The following is an 18,234-nucleotide window of genomic DNA, read 5'->3' on the forward strand; positions in this document are numbered from 1 at the left end:
CAAATGATTAAAGAGCAGCAGTAAATAACAATAGCGGGGCTATATACAGGGGGTACCGGTACAGAGTCAATGTGCGGAGGCACCGGTGTCGAGGTAATATGTACATGTAGGTATAGGTAAAGTGACTATGCATAGATAAAACAGAGTAGCAGCAGTGTTCCAGAGGGGGGAAGGCAATGCAAATACTCTGGGGAGCCATTTGATTAGCTCTTCAGGCGTCTTATGGCTTGGGGGTAGAAGCTGTTTGGAAGCCTCTTGGATCTAGACTTGGCACTCTGGTACGGCTTGCCGTGCGGTAGCAGAGGGAACAGTCTATCACTAGGGTGGCTGGAGTCTTTGACAATTGTTTGGGCCTTCATCTGACACCGCCTGGTATATAGGTCCTGGATGGCAGGAAGCTTGGCCCCAGTGATGTACTGGGACGTGCGGACTATCCTCTGTAGTGCCCTGAGGTCGGAGGCCGAGTAGTTTCCATACCAGGCAGTGATGCAACCAGTCAGGATGCTCTTGATGGTGCAGCTGTAAAACCTTTTGAGGATCTGAGGACCCATGCCAAATCTTTTCAGTCTCCTGAGGGGGAATATGTTTTGTCGTGCCCTCTTCACGACTGTCTTGGTGTGCTTGGACCATGATAGTTTGTTGGTGATGTAGACGCCAAGGAACTCAACTCTCAACCTGCTCCACTACAGCCCTGTCGATGAGAATGGGGGTGTGCTCGGTCCTCCTTTTCCTGTAGTCCATAATCATCTCCTTTGTCTTGATCATGTTGAGGGTGAGGTAGTTGTCCTGGCACCACACAGTCAGGTATCAGCCTATAGGGAGTAGGTCCGTCTCATCGTTGTCGGTGATCAGGCCTAGCACTTGTGTCAACAGCAAACTTAATAATGGTGTTGTAGTCGTGCCTGGCTGTGCAGTCATGAGTGAACAGGGAGTACAGGAGGGGACTGAGCTCTCACCCCTGAGGGACCCCCCGTCAGGAAGTCCAGGATCCAGTTGCAGAGGGAGGTGTTTAGTCCCAGGATCCTTAGCTTAGTGATGACCTTTGAGGGCACTATGGTGTTGAACGCTGAGCTGTAGTCAATGAATAGCATTCTCACAAAGGTGTTCCTTTTGTCCAGGTGGGTAAAGGGCGGTGTGAAGTGCAATAGAGATTATATCATTTGTGGATCTGTTTGTGCGGTATGCAAATTGGAGCGGGTCTAGGGTTTCTGGGATAATGGTGTTGATGTGAGCCATGACCAGTTTTTCAAAGCATTTCATGGCTACAGACGTGAGTGCTACAGGTCGGTAGTCATTTAGGCAGGTTGCCTTTGTGTTCTTGGGCACAGGGACTATGGTGGTCTGCTTGAAACATGTTGGTATTAGACTCGGACAGGGAGAGGTTGAAAATGTCAGTGAAGACACTTGCCAGTTGGTCAGCGCATGCTCGGAGTACACGTCCTGGTAATCCGTCTGGCCCTACGGACTTGTGAATGTTGACCTGTTTAATGGTCTTACTCACGTCGGCTACGGAGAGCGTTATCACAGTCGTCCGGAACAGCTGGTGCTCTCATGCATGCCTCAGTGTTGCTTGCCTCGAAGCGAGCATAGAAGTGATTTAGCTCGTCTGGTAGACTCGTGTCACTGGTCAGCTCTCGGCTGTGCTTCCCTTTGTAGTCTGTAATAGTTTGCAGGCCCTGCCACATCCGACGAGCGTCGGAGCCGGTGTAGTACGATTCAATCTTAGCCCTGTATTGACGCTTTGCCTGTTTGATGGTTCGTCGGAGGGCATAACGGGATTTCTTATAATCTTCCGGGTTAGAGTCCCTCTCCTTGAAAGCGGCAGCTCTACCCTTTAAGCTCGAATGTTGCCTGTAGTCCATGGCTTCTGGTTGGGGTATGTACATACCTCACTGTGGGGACGGCGTCCTCGATGCACTTATTGATCAAGCAAGTGACTGATGTGGTGTACTCCTTAATGCCATCGGAAAAATCCCTGAACATATTCCAGTCTGTGCTAGCAAAAGTCCTGTCGTTTAACATCTGCTCCATCTGACCACTTTTTTTATAGACCGAGTTACTGGTGCTTCCTGCTTTAATTTTTGCTTGTAAGCAGGAATCGGGAGGATAGAATTATGGTCAGATTTGCCAAATGGAGGGCGAGGGAGAGCTTTGTACGCGTCTCTGTGTGTGGAGTAAAGGTGGTCTTGAATTTTTTTACCCTCTGGTTGCACATTTAATATGCTGAAGAAATTAGGTAAAACTGATTTAAGTTTCCCTGCATTAAAGTCCCCGGCCACTTGGAGTGCCGCCTCTGCATGAGCATTTTCCAGTTTGCTTATGGCTATATACAGCTCATTGAGTGCGGTTTCAGTGCCAGCATCGGTCTGTGGTGGTAAGAAAAACACAGGTGTCTTACCAGAGGCTGCTGTTCTGTCCTGACGATAGTGTATAACCTGCCAGCTGTATGTTCTTAATGTCGTCGTTCAGCTACGACTCTGTGAAACATAAGATATTACCGTTTTTAATGTCCCGTTGGTAAGATAAACATGCTTTCAGTTTGTCACATTTATTTTCCAATTGGGTTGAGGTCGGGTGATTGTGGGGGTCAGGTCATCTGATACAGCTCTCCATCACTCTGATTTTTGGTCAAATAGCCCTTACACAGCCTGAAGGTGTGTTCTGGGTCATTGTCCTATTGAAAAGCAGACGATAGTCCTACCAAGCCCAAACCAGATGGGATGGCATATTGCTGCAGAAAGCTATGGTAGCCATGCTGGTTAAGTGTGCCTTGAATTCTAAATAAATCAACGACAGTGTCACGAGCAAAGCACCATCACACCTCCACCTCCATGCTTCACTGTGGGAACCACACATGCGGCGATTATCCGTTCACCTACTGAACCAAAAATCTCAAATTTAGACTCCTTTGACCAAATAACAGATTTCCACCGGTCTATTGTCCATTGCTTGTGTTTCTTGGCCCAAGCAAGTCTCTTCTTATTATTGGTGTCCTTTAGTAGTGTTTTCTTTGCCTCAATTTGACCACGAAGGCCCGATTCACGCAGTCTCCTCTGAACAGTTGATGTTGAGATGTCTGTTACTTGAACTCTGTGAAGCATTTATTTGGGCTGCCATCTGAGTTGCAGTTAACTCTTATCCTCTGCAGCAGAGGTAACTCTGGGTGTTCCTTTCCTGTGTCGGTCCTCACGAGCCAGTTTCATCATAGCGCTTGATGTTTTTTGCGACTGCACTTGGAGAAACTTTCAAAGTTCTTGAAATGTCCCGGCTTGACTGACCTTCATGTCTTAAAGTAATGATGGACTGTCGTTTCTCTTTGCTTGTTTGAGCTGTTCTTGCCGTAATATGGACTTGGTCTTTTACCAAATAGGGCTATCTTCTGTATACCCCCCTACCTTGTCACAACACAACTGATTGGCTGAAACGCATTAAGAAGGAATGAAATTCCACAAGTTATCTTTTAACAAGGCACACCTGTTATTTGAAATGCATTGCAGGTGATTACCTCATGAAGCTGGTTGAGAGAATGCCAAGTCTGCACAGCTGTCATCGTGGCAAAGGGTGGCTATATAATATATTTTGTTTCGTTTAACACTTTTTTAGCTTACTACATGATTCCATAGTTTTGATGTCTTCACTATTATTATACAATGTAGAAAAATGTAAAAAATAAAGAAACCCTTGATTGAGTAGTGTGTCAACTTCCGACTGGTACTGTATATTACTTCACAGTTATTGAGTCATAGAGCCTATGGCATAACAGGGATTATCATGACATCACAGGGCCTATCTTCTAAGTGCGTATGACCTCAAAGAGCATATTACCCTAAGCTTATGACCTGAATAAAGTGATACACAAAGATACTATTAATATAGAATAATTTAGAAATTATAACTTCAATGACCGGTAATACTTCATGCTAAGATTTATTTTCAGGCGTTGATTGTAATATTTGAGATCCTCTCTTTTCAGATGTTCAGTTTCCGTAAACTCTGGGCCTTTACGGGACCTGGTTTCTTGATGAGCATCGCCTATCTTGACCCAGGGAACATCGAGTCTGACCTGCAGTCTGGTGCTAAAGCTGGCTTTAAGGTGAACACAAACCTTCATTCAAGGGACAGGGGTACCAAGTCAAATCATATGTTATTCGTCATGTGCTTCGTAACCAACAGGTGTAGACTAACAGTGAAATGCTTACTTACGGGCCCTTCCTAACAATTCAGAGAAAGAAAAATAGAGAAATAATAGATAAGTAATAGGTAATACACAATGAGTAACAATAACTTGGCTATATACATGGGGTACAAATACCGAGTTGATGTGCTGGCGTACGAGGTAATTGTGGTAGATATGTACAGTGCATTCAAAGTATTCAGACCCCTTCCCTTTTTCACATTTTGATGCGTTAGTCTTATTCAAAAATTGATTTAAAACAAATTTTATCTCATTAATCTACACACAATACCACCTAATGACAAAGCGAAAACAGGTTTTTAGAAATACCTTATTTACATAAGTATTCAGACTCTTTGCTATAAGACTGGAAATTTAGCTCTGCTGCATCCTGTTTCCATTGATCATCCTTGATGTTTCTACAACTTGATTGGAGTCCACCTGTGATACATTCAATTGATTGGACCTGATTTGGAAAGGCACACACCTGTGTGTATATAAGGTCCCACAGTTGACAGTGCGTGTCAGAGCAAAAACCAAGCCACGAGGTCGAATCTGGAGGAAACCTGGCACCATCCCTACGGTGAAGCATGGCGGTGGCATCATGCTGTGGGGATGTTTTTCAGCGGCAGGGACTGGGAGACTAGTCAGGATCGAAGCAAAGATGAACGGAGCAAAGTACAGAGAGATCCTTGATGAAAACCTGCTCAGCACCTCAGACTGGGGCAAAGGTTCACCTTCCAACTGGACAACTATCTTAAGCATGTAGTGGTATTTATTAGAGAGGGGTAAAGAAAGATTTTGTTCGGGCGCCAGGCAGGTATTAACCATGCCGAAAGGAAAAGAGTAGAATAGAGAGAGTACCACTACCAGAGCCACACACATCAGCAGAAGAGACTGCCTAGAGTGTAGCCTGTTTACCAGATAGCCAGTGGAGAGAAAAGAGAATACACACCCTATAAAACCCACATCACAGCACAGGGGTAACCCCACCCAGAATACCTCATACAATAATAATAATAATAATAATGGCAGAGCAATTGAACAGCAACTTCATACCAGAAAGAACCCAGTCATCAACAGAGGATTTGCAATAATCTGTATTCTCTTCCAGTGGAGGAGTGCAGAGTGGAGGAGTGCAGAATATAGAATAATTTAGAAATTATAATGAATGTGGGGGGTGTTCATCGACACAACAAAGGCCTTAAAAATGTCCACAATCTTCTTGGCCACATGTCCATAGTACACCCCACCTCAATACAGTTCAAATAACAATACACAACTTTAAAGCAACCTCCCTTTTAACTAAAATGTCCACCCAAATACTTCTGGCAGGGCAATAATAGTCCAGCTCCAATGAACTTCAATGGGAAGTGCATTAGAAAAATAGAGAGTCTGTTGCAGGGTAAAGCACTGGAACGATAGAGGGAAGAGAAAGAGAGAAAGGGAACAAGAGAGGTCTTCAGGCGTGCCGGTGTACTGTCTGACTGTCCGATGGTTTGTTGGTTTGTAGCTTAAAGCTTCGCAACAATGTTGCTACTAATCCATGCGATCCATAACCGTCGCGGTCCCAAACGAAAACAACCACGACGTAGAGCCATCACACCGATGATTGAGTTAAATACTTTATAACTACATACGCTGAAAACAAACAAAACTTCTGCAGCATAGCACACACAATCAAACTGTCGCGCCACCCAAGAGCAGCTCCTCAAAGAGCTGAACGAGCCTTCTTTATCTCCTCCTTCCTTACTGCTCATGCGCTCTTAAAGTGGCAGCGCACGGTGAAGGCTCTGTGCAGGATTTCGCCACAAGCACACAGCCAAGACAACGCAGGAGTGGCTTCCGGGACAAGTCTCTGAATGTCCTTGAGTTGCCTGTACTTGAACCCGATTTGAACACTGAATTGAACCCTGAAAATAGCTGTGCAGCGATGCTCCCCATCCAACCTGACAGAGCTTTTGCAGAGAATGGGAGAAACGCCGCAAATTCAGGTGTGCAAAGCTTGTAGAGTCAAAACCAAGAAGACTTGAGGCTGTAATTGCTGCCAAAGGTGCTTCAACAAAGTACTAAGTAAAAGGTCTGAATACTTACAATACCAGTCAAAAGTTTGGACAAACCTACTCAAGAGTTTATTTCTTTATTTTTACTATTTTCTAAATTATTATTCTACAGTGAAGACACCTAACCTGTGAAATAACACATTGAATAATCTAAAATATATTTTGATTTGATTAACACTTTTTTGATTACTACATTATTCCAAGAAGTCACCCTTTGTCTTTGACAGCTTTGCACACTTGGCATTCTCCCAACCAGCATCACCTGGAATGCTTTTCCAATAGTCTTGAATGAGTTCCCACATTCTGCGCACTTGTTGGCTCCTTTTCCTTCACTCTCCTCCTTGGTCAAATAGCCCTTACACAGCCTGGAGGTGTGTTGAGTAATTGTCCTGTTGGAAAAACAAATGATAGTCCCACTAAGCTCAAACCAAATGGAATGGTGTATTGCTGCAGAATGACTGTGGTAGCCATGCTGGTTAAGTGTGCCTTTTGAATTCTAAATAAATCAGACACTGTCACCAGCAAGGCGCCATCACACTACCGCCATCACACTACCGCCATGCTTCACGGTGGGAACCACACATGCGGAGATCATCCATTCACCTACTCTGCGTCTCACAAAGACACGGCGGTTGGAACCAAACATCTCCAATTTGGTCTCCAGACCAAAGGACAGATTTTCACTGGTCTAATGTCCATTGCTCGTGTTTCTTGGCCCAAGCAAGTTTCTTCTTCTTATTGGTGTCCTTTAGTGGTGTTTTCTTTGCAGCAATTTGACCATGAAGGCCTGATTTCACGCAGTCTCCTTTGAACAGTTGATGTTGAGATGTGTCTGTTACTTGAACTCTGAAGCATTTATTTGGGATGCAATTTCTGAGGCTGGTAACGCTAATGAACTTATCCTCTGCAGCAGAGGTAACTGCGTCTTCCTTTCCTGTGTCGTTCCTCATGAGCCAGTTTCATCATAGCGCTTGATAACTGGCAGGTGACTTCACTGACATTTTCTACATGTCCCTGACTGAGTCTGTAATACCAACATGTTTCAAGCAGACCACCATAGTCCCTGTGCCCAAGAACACAAAGGCAACCTGCCTAAATGACTACCGACCTGTAGCACTCACAACTGTTGCCATGAAGTGCTTTGAAAGGTTGGTAATGGCTCACATCAACACCATTATCCCAGAAACCCTAGACCCATTCCTGTTTGCATACCGCCCAAACAGATCCACAGATGATGCAATCTCTATTGCACTCCACACTGCCCTTTCCCACCTGGACAAAAGGAACACTTATGTGAGAATGCTATTCAGTGACTACAGCTCAGCGTTCAACACCATAGTACCCTCAAAGCTCATCACTAAGCGAAGGACCCTGAGACTAAACACCTCCCTCTGCAACTGGATCCTGGACTTCCTGACGGGCCACCCCCAGGTGGTGAGGGTAGGTAGCAACACATTTGCCACGCTGATCCTCAACACTAGAGCTCCACAGGGGTGCGTGCTCAGTCCCCTCCTGTACTCCCTGTTCACCCACGACTGCATGGCCAGGCACGACTCCAACACCATCATTAAGTTTGCTGACGACACAACAGTGGTAAGCCTGATCACCGACAATGACGAGACAGCCTATAGGGAGGAGGTCAGAGACCTGGCCGGGTGGTGCCAGAATATCAACCTATCCCTCAACGTAACCAAGACTAAGGAGATGATTGTGGACTACAGGAAAAGGAGGACCGAGCACGTCCCCATTCACGGGGCTGTAGTAGAGCAGGTTGAGAGCTTCAAGGTCCTTGGTGTCCACATCACCAACACACTATCATGGTCCAAACACACCAAGACAGTTGTGAAGAGGGCACGACAGCCTATTCCCCCTCAGGAAACTAAAAAGATTTGGCATGGGTCCTGAGATCCTCAAAAGGTTTTACAGCTGCAACATCGAGAGCATCCTGACTGGTTGCATCACTGCCTGGTACGGCAATTGCTCGGCCTCTGACCGCAAGGCACTACAGAGGGTAGTGCGTACGGCCCAGTACATCACTGGGGCTAAGCTGCCTGCCATCCAGGACCTCTACACCAGGCGGTGTCAGATGAAGACCCTAAAAATTGTCAAAGACCCCAGCCACCCCAGTCATAGACTGTTCTCTCTACTACCGCATGGCAAGCGGTACCAGAGTGCCAAGTCTAGGACAAAAAGGCTTAACAGTTTTTACCCCTAAGCCGTAAGACTCCTGAACAGGTACTCAAATGGCTACCCGGACTATTTGCGTTGTGTGTTTGCATCTGTTTTATCTCTTTACTTACCTATTGTTCACCTATTACCTATTTTTGCACAATTGGTTAGAGCCTGTAAGTAAGCATTTCACTGTAAGGTCTACACCTGTTGTATTCGGCGCACGTAACAGACTTTGACTTTATTTGAATTAATCGGCCATGCCGATTTAATCGGTTGACCTCTAATGCAGATAGTCTGAGTTGCTATTTGGTTATCTATTTAACTAACTATTTTGCCATGGTGCTGTCTGCCTAGGAAGAGAGCTCCTGTACCGTTTGTAAATATTTAATACTTTTTTTCTTACATTTTTAAATACTCTTTTTTTTTTCTTCTCTGTATTCATCACATGGTGGTGTTCAATTTCAAAGTTACAGGACTTTGATGTTTATTCTGTGTTTGCCTTCGCTAGCTGGATGGCTAATGTTTGCGTTTTAAATAATGCAGCAGTAGCTCTGGCTTTTTTGTTTCACCTGCCGGTTGGAAGGTGGAGACTATGGTGTCAGAGGCGGAGGGACTGTTCCTGACCACTGCTGATGTGTGGTTGATTTTTCTGGTACTTTACTGCAGTAGAAGCATCACTCAGTTGGGTGTTACACTGTCGGCAATGGAGGATCAGCTACCTATGGAGGAGTGACTACTATGAAGGAACTGGGAACTTCAGACAAAGGGATGGACCCTGATGAAGAGCTTCTGGCTTGACTGACAGACTGACTTTCTCCCTGGCTGTACTGTAGCATTGATGCTCCCTCTCAAGCCATAGAGTTTTCCAAACTGCCTCAACTCCATTCGTTTTCCATCTTTCATTTGTTGATTAATGTTAACATAAGTTTCTAAACATATATATTTTTTTTAAAATCCTTGATGATTTGCAATGTATCCACATGTGTGATGTATTGTGATTTTATTGTCAAATATATAATATTATGGCTTGGGGGTGGTAGAAGCTGTTCAGGGTCCTGTTGGGTCCTGTTGGTTCCAGACTTGGTGCATCGGTCAAGCTTGCTGTGCGGTACCAGAGAGAACAGTCGGTCTTGGGTGGCTGGAGTCTTTGACAGTTTTTAGGGCCTTCCTCACACCGCCTGGTATAGAGGTCCTGGATGGCAGGGAGCTCGGCCCCAGTGATGTACTGGGGCATACGCACTACCCTCTGTAGCACCTTGCGGTTGGATGCCAACTAAGCGGTGATGTAGCCAGTCAAGATGCTTTCAATGGTGCGACTGTAGAGATTTCTGAACCATGCTCAAATTCGAAGACAAATAATTTACTCAAAGGCAAAGTTCTATCTCCGGTTGGATAGCTATGTTTTATTCTATAATCAGCATTCCCTATTACATCTGGTCTTTTTGCTCTTGATTATGTTTAATTTACTCCCATGCTTCATCACCATTATTTTGTCCCCCCCTCTCGCTCTCTTTCTCTCAGCTCCTGTGGGTGTTGTTGGGGGCCACCATCATCGGCCTCCTCCTGCAGAGACTGGCTGCACGCCTGGGGGTCGTCACAGGGATGCACCTCGCAGAGGTCTGCAACCGCCAGTACCCCACTGTGAGTAACCCTCCCTCGCCCTACACCATATAGAAGGGTTTGGTTTAAATTAATTGAATGTGATTGCTATGTGTTATATTCAGTCTTGCTCTCCACACCTCCATCCCGTCCAAGGTTCCTCGTATTATCCTGTGGCTGATGGTGGAGCTGGCCATCATCGGCTCAGACATGCAGGAGGTCATCGGCTGTGCCATTGCCTTCAACCTCCTCTCTATGGGCAGGTAGCTACAGTACCACCCGCCAGCGCCCAACCAAGCCACACTTTACTACACAAAGAGTGCGTCCCAAATGACACCCTATTTCCTATATAGTGCCCCCTGTTCAAAAGTAGTGCACTATATAGTGTGACATTTGGGATACTGACAAAGGCATACAACGGGCGCTCTAGCGGTCAATGTATTGGGGTCAAACTAACATTGTTGTTTGCTATCTACCAGGATTCCACTTTGGGGAGGTGTCCTCATCACCATCATTGACACCTTTGTGTTCCTTTTTCTAGATAAATATGGTGAGTGTTTCTTTGACACATTAAGATGTCTGTGATTTAAGTCCTTGGGCACAGGTGTGTGTATGTATTTCTGTCTGGGCGTGTTTCAAAATGATTTCTGACTTTTGTTTTTTAGGCTTGAGGAAACTTGAAGCCTTCTTTGGGTTTCTCATCACCATCATGGCTATAAGCTTTGGGTATGAGGTAAGAACAAGCTTTTCCCTGTGTTCATCTTTAAAAAATAAAAAATACCCTTCTGTAAACCTGCCAGCTGGTTTTTATAGTATATAGCGCAGCTTTGATAGAATTTGGTAGGTTTTCTTTTCTGCATTTGTGTGTATCTGACTGCCATCTCGTGTGTATGTACCTGTAGTATGTGATGGTGCGTCCGGACCAGGGGGAGCTGCTGAAGGGGATGTTTCTGCCGTACTGTGAGAACTGTGATTCTGCCCAGATGGAGCAGGCTGTGGGCATCGTAGGAGCAGTCATCATGCCCCACAACATCTACCTGCACTCTGCCCTCGTCAAGGTAGGTCTCTTGCATCATGACATGGTGAAAGTCTTACACTCCTCTATGCTATGACATAGGAGTCAAAGACCTGCTTTATGACGTACTACAGAGTCAAAGATCTTCACTATGACATAGTAGAGGGTCATCATGGACCTTTACTATGACATATAAAATATTGGTAACGATTTGAAACAATCATTTATACATTTTTGGGCCAAACAACCAGAAAGTACAATGTCACAGGAATTGTGATTTTATATTTTAATTCATTAATTTTAATGATATTTTATTGTCTAGTCTCGGCAAATAGATCGTGGGAACAAGAAGGAGGTGAAGGAGGCCAACAAATACTACTTCATCGAGTCAACTATTGCTCTCTTCATCTCCTTCCTCATCAACGTCTTTGTTGTAGCAGTGTTTGCCGAGGCCTTCTACGACAAAACCAACATTGAGGTGGTGGGTATAATGACGAACCAGACCCAGCATGTCTCCTTGTCTCGTACTGTAACAATCCTTTACAGATGGTTTATACATTAATATAGCATCAGTATGGCACCTCTAAACCAGTGACCTCCCTTGTTTGTGATGTGCTGCTGTTCTTCTGTGTATCACAGAATGCAAAATGCAATGCATCAGGCAGTCCTCACACAGACCTCTTCCCTCTGGACAACAGCACGCTACAGGTGGACATCTTCAAAGGGGTACATCTTTTAAGGATTAACAACAATCTATATAACCTGTGATATGAAATCACTTTGATACTGTATATACCTGCTATCTCAGTCAATCATTTTGCCATGAAATTAACATTTGTTCGGTGTTGATAATATGAATAACCATGGGGGGAATTTCTACATTCTCCCACTCACTCTATACAGGGGGTGGTGCTGGGTTGTTTCTTTGGCCCTGCGGCCCTCTACATCTGGGCCATCGGGATCCTGGCTGCCGGACAGAGCTCCACCATGACAGGCACTTACTCTGGCCAGTTTGTCATGGAGGTGAGAATGTGCAGAAGTACCCAACTACTGTGTTTGTTTGTGTATGTGAGAGTGCACATTGTATTGTTAACCTTTAAGTCAATCCTTGTGTATGCGTGTGTTGGTGTTTTGTATGTAAACACCTCGGTGTTTTGTCAGTAGGGATGTGTGTTTGTTGACTATTTTCTCTCTCTTCCCCTGCCTCAGGGTTTCCTGAACCTGCGTTGGTCCCGTTTTGCCCGGGTGCTTCTCACCCGCTCCATCGCCATCTTCCCCACCCTGCTGGTGGCCATCTTTCAGGACGTGCAGCACCTAACGGGCATGAACGACTTCCTCAACGTATTGCAGAGCATGCAGGTCAGAGAAGACATGACCAGAGCCCTATCAAAAGTAGTGCACAAAATGGGGAATAGGTTGCCATTTTGTGCCGAAAAAATGGGATGCCGAACGGGTCTGGGGACATGCAGAGAGAGAGAAGAGACAGGGCTTGCTGTTTGGGGTCTTAGGCTGGGTTTCTGTATAGCACTTTGACATCGGCGGATGTAAAAAGGGCTTTATAAATACATTTGATTGATTAGGGAGGAGAGGAGAAGGGTGCTGGATGGAGAGAGTGAAGACTTGGGCTAGGGACTGCAGGTTAGAGAGGGGTAGCAGCTACTCTGGGCTGGCTTGGGAGTCTTTGGGGGTTTTATACTGATGCATGTATTAAAAGCTATTGAAGGGGACTGAATGTCGTCAGTTCTTACTGTCTCTCTTTGTTCCACAGCTGCCATTTGCTCTGATCCCCATCCTGACCTTCACCAGTCTGACATCCATCATGGATGACTTTGCTAATGGACTGTGAGTCACCATAACCCTCAACCCATATAACACTGAAGATTGCTTCTGTATTTGCACTGATAGACCAACAAATTAATAAATGTGATGACGGGGGATGCATCTCAAATGGATCCTTATTCCCTACATAGTGCCATACCTAGTGCACTCTGTAGGGAATAGGGTGCCATTTGGGACGTAAGATTTGTTTCTGTTTTCACTGATCGAACAACTAATTAATAAATGTGATGACAGTGACACTTTATCATTGATGCCTAACCATCTTGTCTGTGACTGTGCTCCTGAGGGTGTGGAAGATTGGCGGAGGGGTGGTCATCCTGGTGGTCTGTGCCATAAACATGTACTTTGTGGTGGTCTACGTGACCAGCCTGAACAGTGTGGCGCTCTACGTGCTGGTGGCCTTGCTCTGCATAGCCTACCTAAGCTTTGTGTGCTACCTGGTGAGTTACTGTAGTAGTCATTATAACAGCATGGACTGGGTTAGATAAGCATACAACACTGTAGATCAATTCCCAAATAGAGGCTACCTTTCGATGCGGAATACTAGATACTGAATGCAGGGATATGGTTTGGAAAGATGGATTGTAAACTATTATAGGGAGTACAGTGACCCTCTTCTGACCTCCTCCCCACTCTGTGTGTCTACAGACGTGGCATTGTCTGATAGCCCTCGGGGTCTCCTGTCTGGACGTGTCCTGTCTGGGCAGCAGGGTAAGCAACAACCGCCACGCTGTGTTCATTGAGGAACAGCCAGCGTATGACACCTAAAACGGAACAGGACAGTGTTTTAAAGGACAAGACAGACCAAGACGAACGTTGGCTGTGCACAGCAGATCCCCTGCTAGGTGTCGGCAAACGTTGGAGATGTAGAATCGTTGGGAAATGAACAGAAAATGACGCACTCGCTGCACATAAAATGTTCTTGTTGGTCTGTCATGTCCTTCAGGCTTTGAGAGAGAGACTTACACCTTTTTATAGAGAGATTTTAAGACATTTCCTGATATCTCTAATCATGAGATCAACACTTCAGAGAACATTTTCCCCCCACTGTTCTAATGGTTTTATCGTGTTCAGTTCTGTTGAGCTACTGGTATGTGGGGTTTATTATGTAAAACCAAATTACAACAAATGACCTCCTTCCTTTTCAGACAACCCCCTTGTCCCTTTTTAGAGTCCTCATGGTTCGGCTATAGTTTATATCCTATCGCCTGTATTTTCATGCTCAAGCAGAGCTGGTGTGACATTCTTATGCTTTTCAATTAGAAAATTAAGTTTGAATTCTATTTATCTCAAATTATTGCAGTCCTATTCCAGGTTAAGATGTGACAAGTTATGATCTGGCAAAATGGCAATTCTTAACCTGCTGACATAATAAGCTGAAGTCTACATTATTTGGCAGCTGCTATCGGTCTGTTTGGTAATTTACTTTTTTCCGTTATTGTACCTCTATGTGAAGACACCATTTATGATTATTTGGTCAAATGTAGAACTTGAGTATATCTCTCCTTGCTGTATTATTGAATTTTTGATTTTTGTTCATTATAATTACACTTCTCACCTTTCAGAAAAAGAAACCACAGGAAGAGAACACTTTTAGTTTGGGTTGAGCATAATTTCAAAAACTACCTTTTTAGTCAGTATTTTAAACACACCTCACTCTACATTCAAACTGATTTTTTCAGAGTGCATGTGTTTTGAGTTCAAAACGGTTAATATTATAATCTGTTCGTATATTGGGGTTGTTCCCCACTAGAAGTGAGGATTTGGGACAGAGGAATGGACAAGTATGTACAATTTGATGTGACTAGAAAGGACAACAAACTTTTTAAGTGTAATATCCTTGTTATGGCGAGTAATTAAAGAATTCTCGCATATCTTTTAATTGAGAGTTTTGCCAATTGTCTAACACTGTGGTAGACTTTTTGTAATGTGGTACTAATAACATGCCCCTTGCTACCTTTACTAAATTACGTATGTTATAACATACGACTTGAGGTTAGTTTTATCTTGAATGTTAGTTGTAATGTTTTTGATAAACATCAGATTGGAATTACAGGACTGTTTAAAGCGTTCATGAGTAATTTCCTATAATGCCTCAATGCTTTTTCATAAGATTCTATGATTGTTTTCATTCCAACAAAACCTTGGATAGATAACAAAAACCTAGAATTCCAAGTGAGGTCGAAGTCAAACGCTGAAATTCTATTTTAACAAGTTGATTGCCCTTAAAGGGATACTTCGGGATTTTGGCAATGAGGCCCTTTATCTACTTCCCCAGTCGGATGACTTGTGGATACCATTTTTATGTCTTTGCATGCAGTTTGACGGAAGTTGCTAACTAGCATTAGCGCAATGACGAAGTCTTGTCATTGGGCTAATACCAATCAGCATTGGCTCGCAAAACTAACTTCCTTCATAATGGACACCGAGACATAAAAATGGTATCCACAAGTTCATCTGACTGGGACATCGCTTTAAAGAAAAATTGCATCCCAAAAATATATTTTGGTATTTGGTTCATTAGTCCACTGTTGACAGTCCCAAAATGTTTTGCTTGTCAGCAATATATTGTTTTAAGATTGAACATACAAATACAGAACTGGTTTCTTGCTGATGTTTAATGCAACAGACCAATCTGTAAACCTAATTCATGCAGTTCTTGCATGGTCAAGCTCAATCTATTTGACTAAGAATAATATTCAGCAGCTATAAAAGGTTTTAAGGATTTTATGTTTTTACCAAGGTTTTAAGAGATGAAACTCAAATGTAACTATCTGTAGTGTCATATCAGTGCCTCTCTCTGTGTAATACAGGCACAGACATGTTGAGCAGACTCTTAGCAGTGCATTGTTTCAACTAGAGGTGTGTTTGAACCCAACTGAACCAAGTGAAGCATACTGTAGATATAAGCTATACGACAGTGTCTGTCTCACTACTGAATAAAGCAACACCATGTATCCAAAATAAAAATCAAAACAAACAAGGATATTTCTAGATGTCTCGTGTCTTGGTGTTCGATAAAGGATTTACGTTTCTTAAACTTTTTTTCCCCTCTTTAATAATAAATAGTTGGGTGTTTACGTTTGTCCTATTTCACACATGCACAAGTGCGTATTATACGCATGTGTGGATTGAAAAGTGTTTTTTTGCATATCCCACTCCCCGAGACACCCTCGGAGAGTGGTATCAGATCCAGGGATCAGATCCAGGGATCAGCCATTGACAGCGACCCTGGAGCAGTTAGGATTAAGTGCCTTGCTCAAGGGCACAGACATGTTTTTTTCCCACCTAGTCGTTTCGGACCAGCGACCTTTGGGTTACTGGTCTACCTCTCTTAAACCGTGAAATGCTTACTTACAAGCCCTTCACCAACAGTGCAGTTCAACAAGAGTTAAGAAAATTTATCAAATAAACTAAAGTAAAAAATAATAAAGTAACACAATATCACAATAACGAGGCTATATACAGTGGGTACCGAGTCAGTGTACAGGCTAGTTGAGGTCAACGCATTCTTTGAGTACACATCCTGGTAATCCGTCTGGCCCTGCGGCTTTGAATGTTGACCTGTTTAAAGGTCTTGCTCACATTGGCTACCGAAAGCATTATCACAGTCATCCAGAACAGCTGGTGCTCTCGTGCATGCTTCAGTGTTGCTGTCCTCGAAGTGAGCATAAAGGCATTTAGCTCCCCGGGCAGATCGCATCCGACTTTCCCTTTGTAGTCCGTAATAGTTTAAGCCCTGCCACATCTGACGCGTCAGAGCCGGTGTAGTAGTATTCAATCTTAATCCTGTATTGACACTTTGCCAGTTTGATGGTTCATCGGAGGGCATAGCGGGATTTCTTTTAAGCGTCCGGATTAGTGCTCCTTGAATGCGGCAGCTCTAGCCTTTAGCTCGATGCGGATGTTGCCTGTAATCCATGGCTTCTGGTTGGGATATATACGTACGGTCACTGTGTGGACGACGTCATCGATGCACTTATTGATGAAGCCGATGACTGAGGTGGTATACTCCTCAATGGCATTGGATGAATCCTGGAACATATTCCAGTCTGTGCTAGACAAACAGTCTTGTAAGCGTAGCATCCACGTCATCTGACCACTTTCGTATTGAGTGAGTCACTGGCACTTCCTGCTTTAGTTTTTCCTTGTAAGCAGGAATCAGGAGGATAGAATTATGGTCAGATTTGCCAAATGGAGGGTGGGGAAGAGCTTTTTATGCATCTCTACGTGTGGAGTAAAGGTGGTCTAGAGTTTGTTTGTTTTTTTAGCATTTTTTTTTTATCTGGTTGCACGTGACATGCTGGTAAAACTGATTTAAGTTTGCCTGCATTAAAGTACCTGGCCACTAGGAGCGCAGCTTCTGGATGAGCATTTTCTTGTTTGCTTATGGCCTTATAGAGTTGGTTGAGTGCGGTCTTAGTGGCAGCATCGGTCTGTGGTGGTAAATAGACGGCTACGAATAATATAGATGAGTACTCTCTTGGTAGATAGTGTGGTCTACAGCTTATCATAAGCTACTCTACCTCAAGCGAGCAATACCTCGAGACTTCTTTAATATAAGACATTGCACACCAGCTGTTTTTGACATGGCTTCTCTGTTCTGCCTGTGCATGGAAAATCCCGCCAGCTCTATTTTTTATTTAACCAGGTAAGCCAGTTGAGAACAAGTTCTCATTTACAATTGCGACTTGGCCAAGATAAAGCAAAGCAGTGTGACACAAACAACAGAGTTACACATGGAATAAACAAACGTACAGTCAATAACACAATAGAAAAGTCTATATACAGGGTGTGCAAATGAAGTAAGATTAGGGAGGTAAGGCAATAAATAGGCCATAGTGGCAAATAATTACAATTTCGCAAATAAACACTGGAGTGATAGATGTGCAGAAGATGAATGTGCAAGTAGAGATACTGGGGTGCAAAGGAGAAGGAAAAAATATATATAAATAAATAACAATATGGGGATGAGGTAGTTGGATGGGCTATTTACAGATGGGCTATGTACAGGTGCAATGATCTGTAAGCTGCTCTGATAGCTGATGCTTAAAGTTAGTGAGGGAGATATAAGACTCCAGCGATTTTTGCAATTCATTCCAGTCATTGGCCGCAGACAACTGGAAGGAAAGGGGGAATTGGCTTTGGGGGTGACCAGTGAAATATACCTGCTGGAGTGCGTGCTACGGGTGGGTGCTGCTATGGTGACCAGTGAGCTGAGATAAGGCGGGGCTTTACCTAGCAAAGACTTCTAGATGCCCTGGAGCCAGTGGGTTTGGCGACGAATATGAAGCGAGGGCCAACGAGAGCAAACAGGTCGCAGTGGTGGGTAGTATATGGGGCTTTGGTGATGAAACGGATGGCACTGTGAT

At 44.1% G+C, this 18,234-nt stretch overlaps 1 protein-coding gene across 1 annotated transcript in view; it reads left to right on the plus strand.

Moving 5' to 3' along the window:
* LOC120065250 (natural resistance-associated macrophage protein 2-like) overlaps positions 1 to 18,234 on the plus strand; it is a 44,986-nt gene that overhangs the window by 13,076 nt on the left and 13,676 nt on the right. The window contains exons 4-16 of the mRNA XM_039016077.1: positions 3,974 to 4,093; positions 9,931 to 10,050; positions 10,165 to 10,271; positions 10,488 to 10,558; positions 10,674 to 10,741; positions 10,911 to 11,066; positions 11,346 to 11,504; positions 11,663 to 11,749; positions 11,927 to 12,046; positions 12,233 to 12,382; positions 12,792 to 12,865; positions 13,149 to 13,302; positions 13,511 to 13,573. Coding sequence (XP_038872005.1) covers positions 3,974 to 4,093; positions 9,931 to 10,050; positions 10,165 to 10,271; positions 10,488 to 10,558; positions 10,674 to 10,741; positions 10,911 to 11,066; positions 11,346 to 11,504; positions 11,663 to 11,749; positions 11,927 to 12,046; positions 12,233 to 12,382; positions 12,792 to 12,865; positions 13,149 to 13,302; positions 13,511 to 13,573 — 1,449 coding nt within the window. The remainder of the gene's footprint in view (positions 1 to 3,973; positions 4,094 to 9,930; positions 10,051 to 10,164; positions 10,272 to 10,487; positions 10,559 to 10,673; positions 10,742 to 10,910; positions 11,067 to 11,345; positions 11,505 to 11,662; positions 11,750 to 11,926; positions 12,047 to 12,232; positions 12,383 to 12,791; positions 12,866 to 13,148; positions 13,303 to 13,510; positions 13,574 to 18,234) is intronic.

Source organism: Salvelinus namaycush, chromosome 20 (genome assembly GCF_016432855.1).
Source record: "Salvelinus namaycush isolate Seneca chromosome 20, SaNama_1.0, whole genome shotgun sequence".
NCBI lineage: Eukaryota > Metazoa > Chordata > Actinopteri > Salmoniformes > Salmonidae > Salvelinus > Salvelinus namaycush.